Here is a 12026-nt window from a genome sequence, read left to right on the forward strand (position 1 = left end):
AAAGGGAGAATCAAATCAGGACCATCATAATTATTCCACAATAAATGTACGATCATGACAACAATCAAAATATTTCAAAGGTTCATATTGTGTTTCTATTGTTTAAACAGATTAAAAAGAACTTACCATTTACTCTTGAAAAAAAAAAGTATTAGCATAGCTCCTTGGTATATTCTTGTGGCTTACTGGCATGTTTTTGGTTTTTGTTTTACAGCAAGCTAGAAAGCCTTATGATGTCCGAGATGTTATTGAACAGTATTCTCAGGGTCATCTCAACCTGATGGTGCGAATCAAGGAGTTACAGAGGAGGTACGACAATAAAGTTCAGTGTCCACATCTGTCAGCATCAGCAGATGGAAGTTCGTAAAAAGACAACGATTAAGGCTGGGGATCAAAAACTGACAGGGTTACAAGTGGTGTAGTGGTGGCGCTGTGCAAAGTTGCTGAATTTAAATATGGTATTGAAGTAAAGGTTTCTGTTCAGGGAGGAAGGAAAAGGAAGAGGTCTTAAACTTCTGATGATCAGGACCTACTGTTTTCATTACACTTATTTGTATTGCCTTATTGCCTGCTAGTTTGACTATAGACCATCATCTCTTTATGGTAGGTGCTGTACACAAACAGTGAAGTACCATTGCCTGCTCTGGTAGCATCACGCTCCATGCGTAAACTGAGAGAGAGCAGGTGGGTGAGACAAGTCAGCAGGGGTAGAACAAGGAAGGGAGGAAGCAATGCTGTTCATGTGGAAAAGCAGCGGTCACTGTAAACCTTCTACAGTCGTTAACCTAAAGACCAATACAAAGCTAATGCTTTTTTGTTATTATTTTTTAATTTCCTGCCATTCTTAGTCCAAAGTCACTGTTTCACTTAGACTGCTAAGCAGAACTACTTGAACTTCACTTGTTTGTGAAGTGACCTCCCGCTACCAGCTAGAGAAAGTGAAGATACTATTTCAGGCTGATAAAAGCTAACAATGATTCTTTTTTTTCTTTCTCTTTTTGTTTATTTACAGGTTGGATCAATCTATAGGGAAGCCATCTCTTTTTATCTCTGTCTCAGGTAAATTAATATAAGCCCTACTGCTATAACTCTACTGCAAATACGAAATAGTAAGGTGATGGAGAGCAGAATGAATACCTGCTAAACAGACTCCCCCTCCTTTTCCTTGCACAGTCATGCAATAAAGTGGAGTTTTCCATGGCAGCCTCCATAGTGATGGAACTAATATTCTTTACCTCTATGTCTGTTTTAATCATCATTCTAGATTCAGTAAGACTGGAAGCATGGATCTCAAAACTGAATATAAGGGATGTGTCTAAAGTTAATCTGATTAAGATATAATTAGTGAAAAATACTTGTAAAAAACTTTTTATTTTGTTGCCAAATTTTAAACATTGCCAACCTGTTGTGGTCTGAAGTTTAGGCATCTATACTAATATTTAGCCACCAACACCTTTAAAATAGGGCTATTTTTATTTACATATTTTAAGTACCTACTTTCAGTTTTCAAAATATTGGCTCTAATCTCTCTGAGACTCAATATTTTTTCAGTAAAATGGCATGTTATGGTTGCAGAGTTCCTATGAAATCAGTAATATTCACACAGAGCAGTGATACCTTTGAAAAGAAACTGTAAAAGGGGCACAAAGAACTAATTTCGATTTGAAACAAGACTGACTATTCAAAACTCTGTTAATGTCATTTCAGACTTCAGTTTCTATATAATTTATAAGAAAAAAAGATAAAACATTATACAAGCACATTGTTCAGGTTGGCTGTAGAGCCTTTTGCACAGCGCCAGATTGTTTTTAAACTGCAATTAAAATGTTAACTAAACTGGGAACAGTTTTGTCCTCCCAGGTTAAAGCATAAAATTAAGGCTGAAAGTGCCTTAAACCTAAAGGCTATTAAAAGCCATGGCTTTGGCTAACGCTATAAAAAGAAACAAAAAGCTGCTTTTAAGAAATAAAACTACCAGCCTGGCAAAGGTGTTCAGTTACACTGCGTTGGTGGGCTTGTTAAACACACCCTGTTGTGGCTTACTGCTATTTTGTTATAACACCATATATTAATTTGCAAATGTTTCTTGTTCCACAGAAAAAAGCAAAGACCGAGGGAATAACACGGTTGGTGCCAGGTTGAACAGAGTGGAAGACAAGGTAGGCTTCAGTTAGGCTGGCCGTGAGTGAGGACCTGGTATGTTCCTGAACAGTGCTCGTTTCATAGGATGTGGGGAAAAATACAGCTTAAAACAGAGTTGGACGCCTGGTTCTTCCAAGTGATGGAGTGTAATTTTTGTTGTGGATTGCATTTTTTGGTTCTTTGTTGTCATTTTAACAGAATATGAAAAAACAAGACTTTAATTGATTTCGGTCTCTCTTGGTACTCACTTGGGTTTTGATTTCTAATTGTATATATTACACGTCTCAGTGCTCTACTTCCTTCCTCCACAATAGATAAAAGACTCTATTCCTTTAATACTTCAGTGTATCACAGTCCCAGGATTTCCCTTTGATCATTGTTCAGTCGTTTCCGTAACTCCACCTACAATTCCTTAGAGGGAACAGGAGCAAATCTTGCTCTGTCCTGGTTTTCAGTCTTTATGACAAATGAAGTTTTTCTTTTCAAGTGACATGAAGCCAGAAAAAAGCAAACTTGTTCTATAATTGCAAATTAACAGTTAAGTGTGTTGTAACCCTTTATTTCAATGCTAGCTGTGCTTGAAAAATTAGATGACAGGCAGAGGCTATGTCATTATCAAAAAATATAGGTTTGCGTATGTTGGTGTTAAGGAGAGAGGGAGAGTCAAGAGAAAAGGGTTGGATCATTTATGATCATCTCTCACAGTGATTTGATGGTGGTGGTTGGGGAGGGGTAAAGAATTTCTTTACTCTTACAGTTGTTTTCACTCATGTGTCCAATCTGTTAATTTGGTAGTGAACTGTCACAGTTTTTGAAGTATTGAGGAAAGTAGCTTTCATAGTGTTTTTTCCACAAGTGGAAGCCTTGTATGTGGTAGCCTTGCACAAGGATTTGTTCTGAAGAAATACCCAACCCTGTACTGCAAACCGAAATGCACGGGCAAGGCATCCAAATGGATGCAGACTGCACCCCCTAACTTCTCAATTCGTCCGTGACATACCTGTTCCTTACACATTTCTCCTTAATACGAATACGTAAGATAAACTTGAAAGATAGTGCTCAGAACTATGCTTCTATCTATTGGCAGTAAATGGCGCTTTAAAGGGAGCAGGTACCTTTCAGGCTGTGTAGGGTGACACTTATGAGGAGTCGAGCAGAAAACAGAAAAGTCTAGTGCATTTTGCCCAAAGAGGCATCGCTGCGCAGCGCTCACTGAGATCTGTGGCTGGTAAATATTCTTGCAAATGGGAGCTCTTTCTAGCAAGTTTGGCTTATGTTTTTTTTTAATTTTATCTCCTTAATGTCAACTAAAAGTGTGGAACATGACAAAATATCTGGTGAGTGCTGACAAAGAACAATGACTTTTCTTTTTGGACAAATAAGTCTCAAATGACAGCTAAAATAGATTCTCAGGGCTGTTTGTAAAATCTCCAATGAACCTGAAAAAGCTTTGGTGGTGTTCTGGCTCAGAGATAATCTACTTTGGGGTTATTAATTACTCCTGTTACATCCTTACAAATAAGTACACCATGAATTTATAGTGACTGTTGTTTTATGTCTTGTAATGGGACTGTAAAACACTCCTTGTTCCATTTTAGTATAGCTGGGTTAAATTTTAGCCTTGTTTAAAGTAACAGGCCCTTCTTTCTTTGTAGTTGCATGAGGTCATCTGTGGTTTCAGAGTTGTGTGTTATCTGACCTATACAGCTAGTCCTATCTGCAGGAATTTTATCTGAAAGTAGCTGAAAGGCTAAAAATAGAGAATTTCAGTTGGACTAGGCAAACAGTGGTATTCATGACAACACACTGACAATGGTGAAATCACATTTTTGCTGCAGATGATGGCCAAAGTTAGGTTTCTGTATTCTTGATCTCTGAGATTGGCCTCCTTTTTTCTCTCAAGTATATGCTACATGGAGTGCTTTCAGTGCACAATGCAATCCTTGCTGAGCTGAATACTGTATTAAGGATATGGGCATCAGTTTAAATGCTTAGCTATGCTCCTTTAGTTTTGAATTAATCCTGGACTTCTGAAACAGAGATTTTAAGTGGTGCAGGCTGGTGCTAACTGGTGTCTAACCACCTCTTGTGCATTTGAAAAGTCTCCATTAAGTCATTTTAAAATGAGTTATAGCCTTCCAAAATTATTTGAATACTCATACTGCAGCGAGGAGGAAATTATGTGTTCCTTCCTATGCGGCATGAATACGCTAAATTTTTCTAGTAGGTCTTTGTCAGTGGTCATGAGCATGTGTGTTGCAGCGGGAGGTTGGTTGGGGTACAGCTGTCAGAACGTCTGGGTTAAACCTTTCTAGATCTCCGGATGGCTCCACAGCCGCAAGCTGCTCTCCAGGCGGCAGCGGGACTGCGGGACCGGACGCCACCCCAGCGGAGCTAGTTCGAGCCTCGCTCTTTTTTTCTGGGCTTCACTAAGAGTAAGAGGTGGTAGATGAGCCATTTCTCATTGCTGAGCACAAATGCAAATTGTTTCTGCCAGAAGGTTTTCCTGGGTTGTTTTGCTGTTTAGTCTTGAAACACTTTGGGTCAGCAGAAAGTCAGAGGAGAAAACCTGAACCTTCATTTTTGAAACTTTTCAGTGCTTCTGCTTATGGGTATGTGCGCTGTTAGCACAGGACCCCTTGCTTGCCCATCACAGAGGCAGAATCCCACTTCGCTTTAAGCCCGTGGCAGGATTCCTGTGGGCTTCTGGGGAGCTGGATTTTGACTCCCGAAGCTTTTACAAATGAAGCTACTTCTGTCTTGAGGTGTATATGATCATATTTCTGAGACACCACGTCACTCTTGCAAAGCTTTTATACTTGTAATAGAGGCATGTGTGTTGCTGGCAGTACACGGGAGGGAAATTTATTAAACAAAATGCTAAAGTCAAATACCATTGTAGTGACAGGAATTATGGCGCTTTATGGCACAATTCTGAATTTCCCAGCACTGAAATCAGCAGAAAATATTTTTTTCTTCTTTTAAACTTAGGAACATTTTTATTTGCAGGAGGGCATCTTGCAGCTGAAAAGCACTTCCATTTGTACAATAAAAATCCCTTCTTTGCCCCCCTGAAGCAGGAATGAAGTTGTACCACTAGTAAAATATTCTTTAATTTGTTTTTTGGGGGGAAAACCAGAATCCTGTTAATGTACCTATATATGGCACTAATCATTCATCTTGTGCATGGAGTGAAACATTGATCTTGTAATATATATAGTTTGTGATAATGTAATTAAAGATTGTTTTCTAATATACAAATGCCAGGGGGATGAATTAAGGTTGCAGGAGCAAAAAACCCTTCCTGCACAATTCTTTCATTTTAGCAAGCAATTGAAAAGATGGTTTTGTAAGCGTAACTAGAAACTGCACAACCTGACATGCCTTACTAAAAAGAATCACAATCCAATAGGTAATCACAATAGATTTTGACTTTGCCATTGTTCTCTGTTGCTTATAAAGCTGAGAGTACCAAATGTTATGTCCCTTTGGAGGGGTATTGCCATGGCTGAGTGCAGGCAGCTGCATACTCATCCTGCCTGCGCCCCGATCTGTCTGGCCGCTCGCCAGCTCTGGTCCAGAAGGCATGTTACTGCGTTAGTGCAGTGCCCAGACTGGGCTCATAAACCCTGCAAAGTAGCAATTGCCCGAGTTAGTGCACGTAGATAAGCCGAGCTGGTCCCTCGGAGAATGCGGTTGAGCGGGATTACAGCAACAAATCAATTTATTTGCGGTGACCAGCCTTTTTTCTTTTTATCCTGAAACATCTGTGAATGACTGTTCAAGTTACCCTCAAGAAACCTGGCCACTGCTGGCTTGCTACCAAAATGAAAATCAAAAACAGTTTCCCAAATATGCACAGCTGTGTGTGTGCACCCCCCTGTTAATCCATACGCAGAGCGCGCTGCATGCCAGTGGTTTAATACAGGGTGTGCTCGGGAGCTTGATCCAGGAACAAGTCCGCTTTGCACTTGAGGACTTCTGTTTGGTACATCTCCTCTTTTCTTTTCAATACTCTAATTTAGTCTAAAAGGTTATCATTATAGTCAAGATAAAAATTAATCTGTTCTTATTCAACCATTTGCCAATCATTAATTTAGGCATAACAGGCCCAGCTTGTACTTTTCTGGTCATCACATGAGCTTGTTGCTTGGCTTCCCTTCGATAATTCAGTCTTAAAAATGGGCATTGTAGCAAGTCATCTGGAATATACAGGGAGGGCAAAACTGGGCAGTTCCTGGGCTCTGAAACTCTGTGCGTACGTATCAGGCTCCCACGCTTGTCAGCAACAGTCCTGCCTGCGTCACCCCACAGCAGAGTATCCAGATTTACAGAAAAATTAAAACAAAAAAACATTTTTTGCAGTAGAAATCATGCTGTATTCTCCATTAAGTCATTTTAAAATAGGACATACCCTTCCACAACTATTTGGACACTTTAAAAAATTTGCCTTTTAAGAACAGTTATGGCAATCCAAAGCAATTTTCTGGGTGCCCCCTCTGTGTACTCAGACCTATGCTGTACCTGACAGTAATTAAATGAAGTATAAATATTAGTATTAGCAAGGTCACCACTAACATCTTATAATAATCTTTTTCAATTATATGGAACATTAGGAGTAATATTATCTACTGCTAAATTTGAATATGTAGAGATTTAACTGGAAATTTCTCTGTTTATAGAGAAGTTGCATAGTAGTGAGACATATGACACCCTTTAATGTAAGCCTAACAATTCTCCAAAACAATATTCATTCCAAGTATTCGCACATTTTGCACACTCACATTTGACAATATGATCCCTTGTATTCTGACTAGTACCAAAGAACAAAATGCAGAAATTCAAGCATGCTGTGCAGCACTGAACAGGGAATTGTTTAACTTTTTTATATTTAGTTTATAAGCAGTTTGGACCACTTTCTAAATCAATTTTAAAAAATCATGTAAAAACTTCTACCCTAAAATAGATTCTGCTGTGCTTCTTGAGTTACCTACTGGCAATCAGGGTAGCTCTTGAAAAGCAAAGTCTGAAGGGAACCCTCTTGTTTGGGCAAGTATGCAGTTGTTCTTTCAACTTCTGGTTAAGGTAAATTGGTTTTGTCTTCCACCTACAATGTCTTTGATAAATGTATAGATCCCACACTCAGTAAAACTGTAAGTATATGATATATGTGTGATATATTTTTCACTGATTGCCACGTATGAAACTTTAAAGGAGAGAAAAGCTCAAAGGCTTTATCTGTGGTGGGTGGCTTTCAAAAAAGATGGAGACATGTTTTGCAACATTTACATAAGTGGTATCACGTTTTCTTCTGGCTAAATCATTTTCTGCAGTAGTTGCACCAAAATATTGACACTATCCATACTGGTATTAGAAACCAGTTTGCCTAGAACCCTGTTAAATATAGGCTGGCTGAACTGAGTGGTCAGTGGTATGTCTAGGTCCAGTTAGTGACTTTCACTGTTCTTGCTCTTGCTTGCTATTGCTATTTGGTTTCCATCAACTAATAGTTCCCCATTGCAAAAGGTTTTATATCTAATTTTACTGCTGCTGATTTGCTCAAAAATATATGAACTTTTCACATTGTGTATTTTAGAGGAATTTCGTTTGAAATCTATGTAATCTGCAAGTATTTGGTTGTATAGGTTACAAACAAGTATTCAGGATGTGCATTTCCATACAAATAAAAATGAGGGCCTTATTCCCTCTTTAAATGAATAATAAAATTGAAGGGTTAACTGCTTATTACTATTCCAGTACTAAGGGTATGACCCACAATCTTTGTTGAATCTGAGCTCCAATTATTATGGTTTGCATACATAAACTTTAGAGAGGTTAAAATTTAATGTAGTTGTTTCCCTCACTTGTTGTCCTACCCTATTTTGTGATGCCATTATATCCTAATCAGTAGCAGCAAGATTTTGTCCTAGCAGCCTTTACTTCTTAAAGACAGGTGAAATGCCAGCTTGCAAACACTTTGGGCTGATGCACATACGTGGGTATTTTTGTAGCTTAAGGATGTTCCATTCTTCATTAGTGTGACTAGGTAGAAGTTTAAATGCTGAAATGCAATTAACTGTTAACATCCCTCCCCCAACCCCTCGTCCTCTGTCTGCTCATGCGTTTGTCTGAAGAACATAACTTTTTCCTCACCTTGAGAACAGAACAACAAACTCATGTGACTTTTTCAAACTTTTTTTAACTTTTTTTTTTTTTTTAATTGGCACGAATTGTATTTTGGTATCTTGCTTAGGAGGTTTGTCCTAAGGAGGATTAGGAGGTTTATCCATTTGGTCAGTTTGCTCTATTCAGTTTCTGCTATCCTTGCATATAATTCCTCTGTTATTAAATCTGATATTTTATTGTACCACAAGTTAAATTGTAATCATGCCATTTCTAATAAAGAATTCCCAGTACAACCAATGCAGAGAGATTTAGGACCTGCTCCAGAGCCCATTAAAGTTGATGAGTCTTTCCTTTGACTTCGTAGGCTTTGAAGCCAGCCTTTTAATCAAAACATAATGTAGTCACGATGGTCCAACATTCCAGCCTTACTTGATCAGAGCAGGCAGAAGCACTAAGCTTTATCACAGCTGTATGCTTTTGAGAGGATTTTTTCTTTTGGCTAATGTGATACAACTTTGCTTTGTAACATGGATGCATTACTTGTCTCACAGCCTTTCTGTCATTATAAGTGGAGGTACGAGCCTGTACGTATGTGTGTCTCGTTACTGGATGCTCTGTCTCTGGCTATAATATCAGTATATGAAAAGGCTGCAGTGTGTAGTAAGTAGCCAGAGAGAGGAAGGAGTTTTAGAAGAAATGAATGCTACTCATATTGCTGGTCTTTGAGTCATTCTTCCTCCTAATTTAGATCAGCCAAGCAGCTCTTGACATATCTGTATGCAAACTGAATAAGATTATTGATACTGTAGCTTAATTCCTCTATTTTGCTGTGTATTTCATACTGACTTGCTTATATTCCTGTGTGGTTGGGATCCCTGTCCTCTGAGTCTGTGGTACAACACATAGTGCAAGCCTAATGGAAATGTCCTGGGAAGGGCTCTATGCAGCAGTGCTTTTCAGGTTGGGATATTAGTTGATAACTGGGTTCTAATTCTTCCTGTTCTCACATATACTTTGCAAATGGTCATAATTTTTAAAATGTTGTTCCTTTGGAAAAATTCACAACCCTAAGAGAAAGTAATTTTTCATTTTAATTAGAAAAGTGTTATTTCAACTACTTCTTTCTGGGTTTACAAATACTAGTTTTCATGTTGACCACTTTTTAACCTAAAAAGAATTTTTACTGTGTGGTTGAGCTTCCAATTTTCTTTTAAATATCTGCCTTATTTAACATATGATCACTCCTTAGTGCCTTTTTCTTTTTCTTTCTTTTTTTTCTTCTTCTATTCTTTATGGCATTCTGTAGTCTGTGGAAACAGTTTCTGCGCTTCCTGGTGTAACATAAGAATTAATGCATGCTGAAAAGACAAACTTCCAAAGAGGGCTTGACTGATGATAGCATTCTTTCACATTGGTATGCAGTGGAGAGAGAAATTTTGGCTTTATTTTTAATTGAATAATGATGCTGAAAATTTGATGTTACAAGACTGACACCATCTTCTGACTTTCTGGTCAGCGATGGAAACCATGGTTAGAACCTTCAGTGATTCATAAATTGGAAAAGACGGCTTTGGGAATTTTAAAAGATACACAAAATCAATAAAAATCAAAAAAACCCACCATGAAGTAATTACTAACCTTGCACATAGTACTTGTAACAATGCACAAGTGATAGCCTGAGGGATGGGGAGGATTATTAAGGAGGGCATATGGAAGATTAAGTATCCCTGTTAATTTAATCCTTAGTCTTTTTCCAGATGCTGTAGTACAAGCATACGGAAGCAATTTGATGCTGGACTCTGTGATGGAGGATGCCCATTTTCTATAAATTGGACTAAAACTAGGCACATCCTTCATCAATCTAGATTATTAAGCAGTCTTAAAATTTTAATAGCATTTCTCACTACCAAGATGATAATATTACAGTGGGCAAACACAGAAAAACTGCAGAATTCCATTTCCAGTGTTTTGTGTCACTCATCTCCCCAGCTACAGTGAAACAAAGTCATCAGATACAAAAGTTAAAAATGAAAACAAAAAATAACTAATGTTAGGATGCATTGCCGCAAGAAGCTGTGGTAGCCAGAGTATAAACAAATTGAGAGAGATTAGGCAAAGTCATGGAGAAAGGCTCACCTAAGGACTATTAAACAAGATGTCTAGATAAAACTCCAGTTTAGCAAGTACTTTAAACAGTTGTCAGTGATAAGTTCGTAAACAAGGAAAAATGTGATTTTATGTATACGCACTTTCTTAAACTCTTTTTCTTAAAAGTCTGCTACAATCCTTGTACCAGAGACAAGACAAGTGGAGGAGAGTGTCTTTGGTCTGATTTGGTTTGGTTCTTTTTGTATGAGGTTGTTAAGCACAGTTGCTTGCTACTGCAGTAGGCTGCATTTGGTCACTCGTTCAACCCAGGCGGCCGAAGGTTTCTGTATAGTATCATGGGCCTGATTTGTTTAGGAAGTCCGTGCACACAGACCATTAGGCCTGTCCAGAGGACACTAATGTAACTTTTTGCAGCACTGTGTCTTGAAGACGCTAAGATCTTTGGGATAGGCCTCACTTGCAGGTCTCTCCATTTGTCAGCACACATTTTACCTGTTTGAAGATCATTAGATCTTACAGCACAAACAAGAAAAATCAACTTTTGCATTCATGTTTATTCTTATACATTGTTAAAATTGTTCAATGTACTCTGTGTTAAGTACTGTACAAGCTGTAGGAGATTATGCAGACACAGTGGCTTTGACATAGCTACATCTGGCCTACAGAGCAGTGTTACAAGCTATCATGATATTTTGTGGTCTGTTTCCGAAGTATCCACTCTTGGATCACAGGAAATGGAATTATATCAAAAAACACATCTAGCATCTGAACATAAATAGATAGTCTCAGGCAGTGAGGTTACTGCAGCTTAATGGGTGATAGTTCCTCACCTTTCTTGCAGGAATTGAGCATGTACACTCTTGCAGCCCTGGAAGATAAAGTAAAGCAAGACAGAGTATTAAACTTTAACTGCTCTGGAGAAGAGCAATTGAAGGTAGTTCAAGTTAGCACACAGTTGCCATAGTTGATCTCACAAGCAATGACTAATTAAGATCTGGTTACTCAGCCGCATGCATCATCAGTCAGTCATCTGTGATTACCTCTTTCAGTATTTTATTAAAAACAAAAAGGCAAAAATGAAATCTTAGTAGAGAAGAGACTTCCTGTTTAAGTAAGTTGCTCGTGATTTTACTTAAAATTTCCAACACTTCTGACTGCAGGTGATAGTCAGGAAGTGTGATGCTGAAAGCAGAAGGTAAACTTTTACAAACACCTACAAAGGGTTGTATTTTTTTTTTAATCTCATTGATTTCTTCACTGTTTGGGACCTGAATAATGACTCTTGAATTCTTAATGTTGGCAATAGTTGCATGCATGTTATCTACATAACTATCTACTTGCTTACTAAGAGCAGAAATCCTGGAGGAATTTTAGGTAACATGCCATATATTCTATAAAATCTAGGCATTTAGAAAAAAAAAATTGAAGAATGAAATAAGGCTTTATCAGTTGATTAAGTAATCTGTTAGACAGTCTTCAGATCAGTTGCTGTTCTTGAGATCAAGCTGTTTTGTTTATATGCAAGCAGGTATGCAAGTGGACGTGAGGTCTGCAAATTGAGATGACTCGATCTTTGATTAAACCACATAAAGCCTGTTTTGTCTGGCATTTCAAAGGTAAATCCATGATGAAAGCAAGATTTGAAACTC

At 38.1% G+C, this 12026-nt stretch overlaps 1 protein-coding gene across 1 annotated transcript in view; it reads left to right on the forward strand.

The window, feature by feature from the left end:
* KCNQ1 (potassium voltage-gated channel subfamily Q member 1) overlaps nt 1-12026 on the forward strand; it is a 376056-nt gene that overhangs the window by 264200 nt on the left and 99830 nt on the right. The window contains exons 15-17 of the mRNA XM_067296019.1: nt 215-309; nt 1013-1059; nt 2098-2159. Of these exons, the coding sequence (XP_067152120.1) occupies nt 215-309; nt 1013-1059; nt 2098-2159 (204 nt within the window). The remainder of the gene's footprint in view (nt 1-214; nt 310-1012; nt 1060-2097; nt 2160-12026) is intronic.

Source organism: Apteryx mantelli, chromosome 4 (assembly GCF_036417845.1).
Source record: "Apteryx mantelli isolate bAptMan1 chromosome 4, bAptMan1.hap1, whole genome shotgun sequence".
Taxonomy (NCBI): domain Eukaryota; kingdom Metazoa; phylum Chordata; class Aves; order Apterygiformes; family Apterygidae; genus Apteryx; species Apteryx mantelli.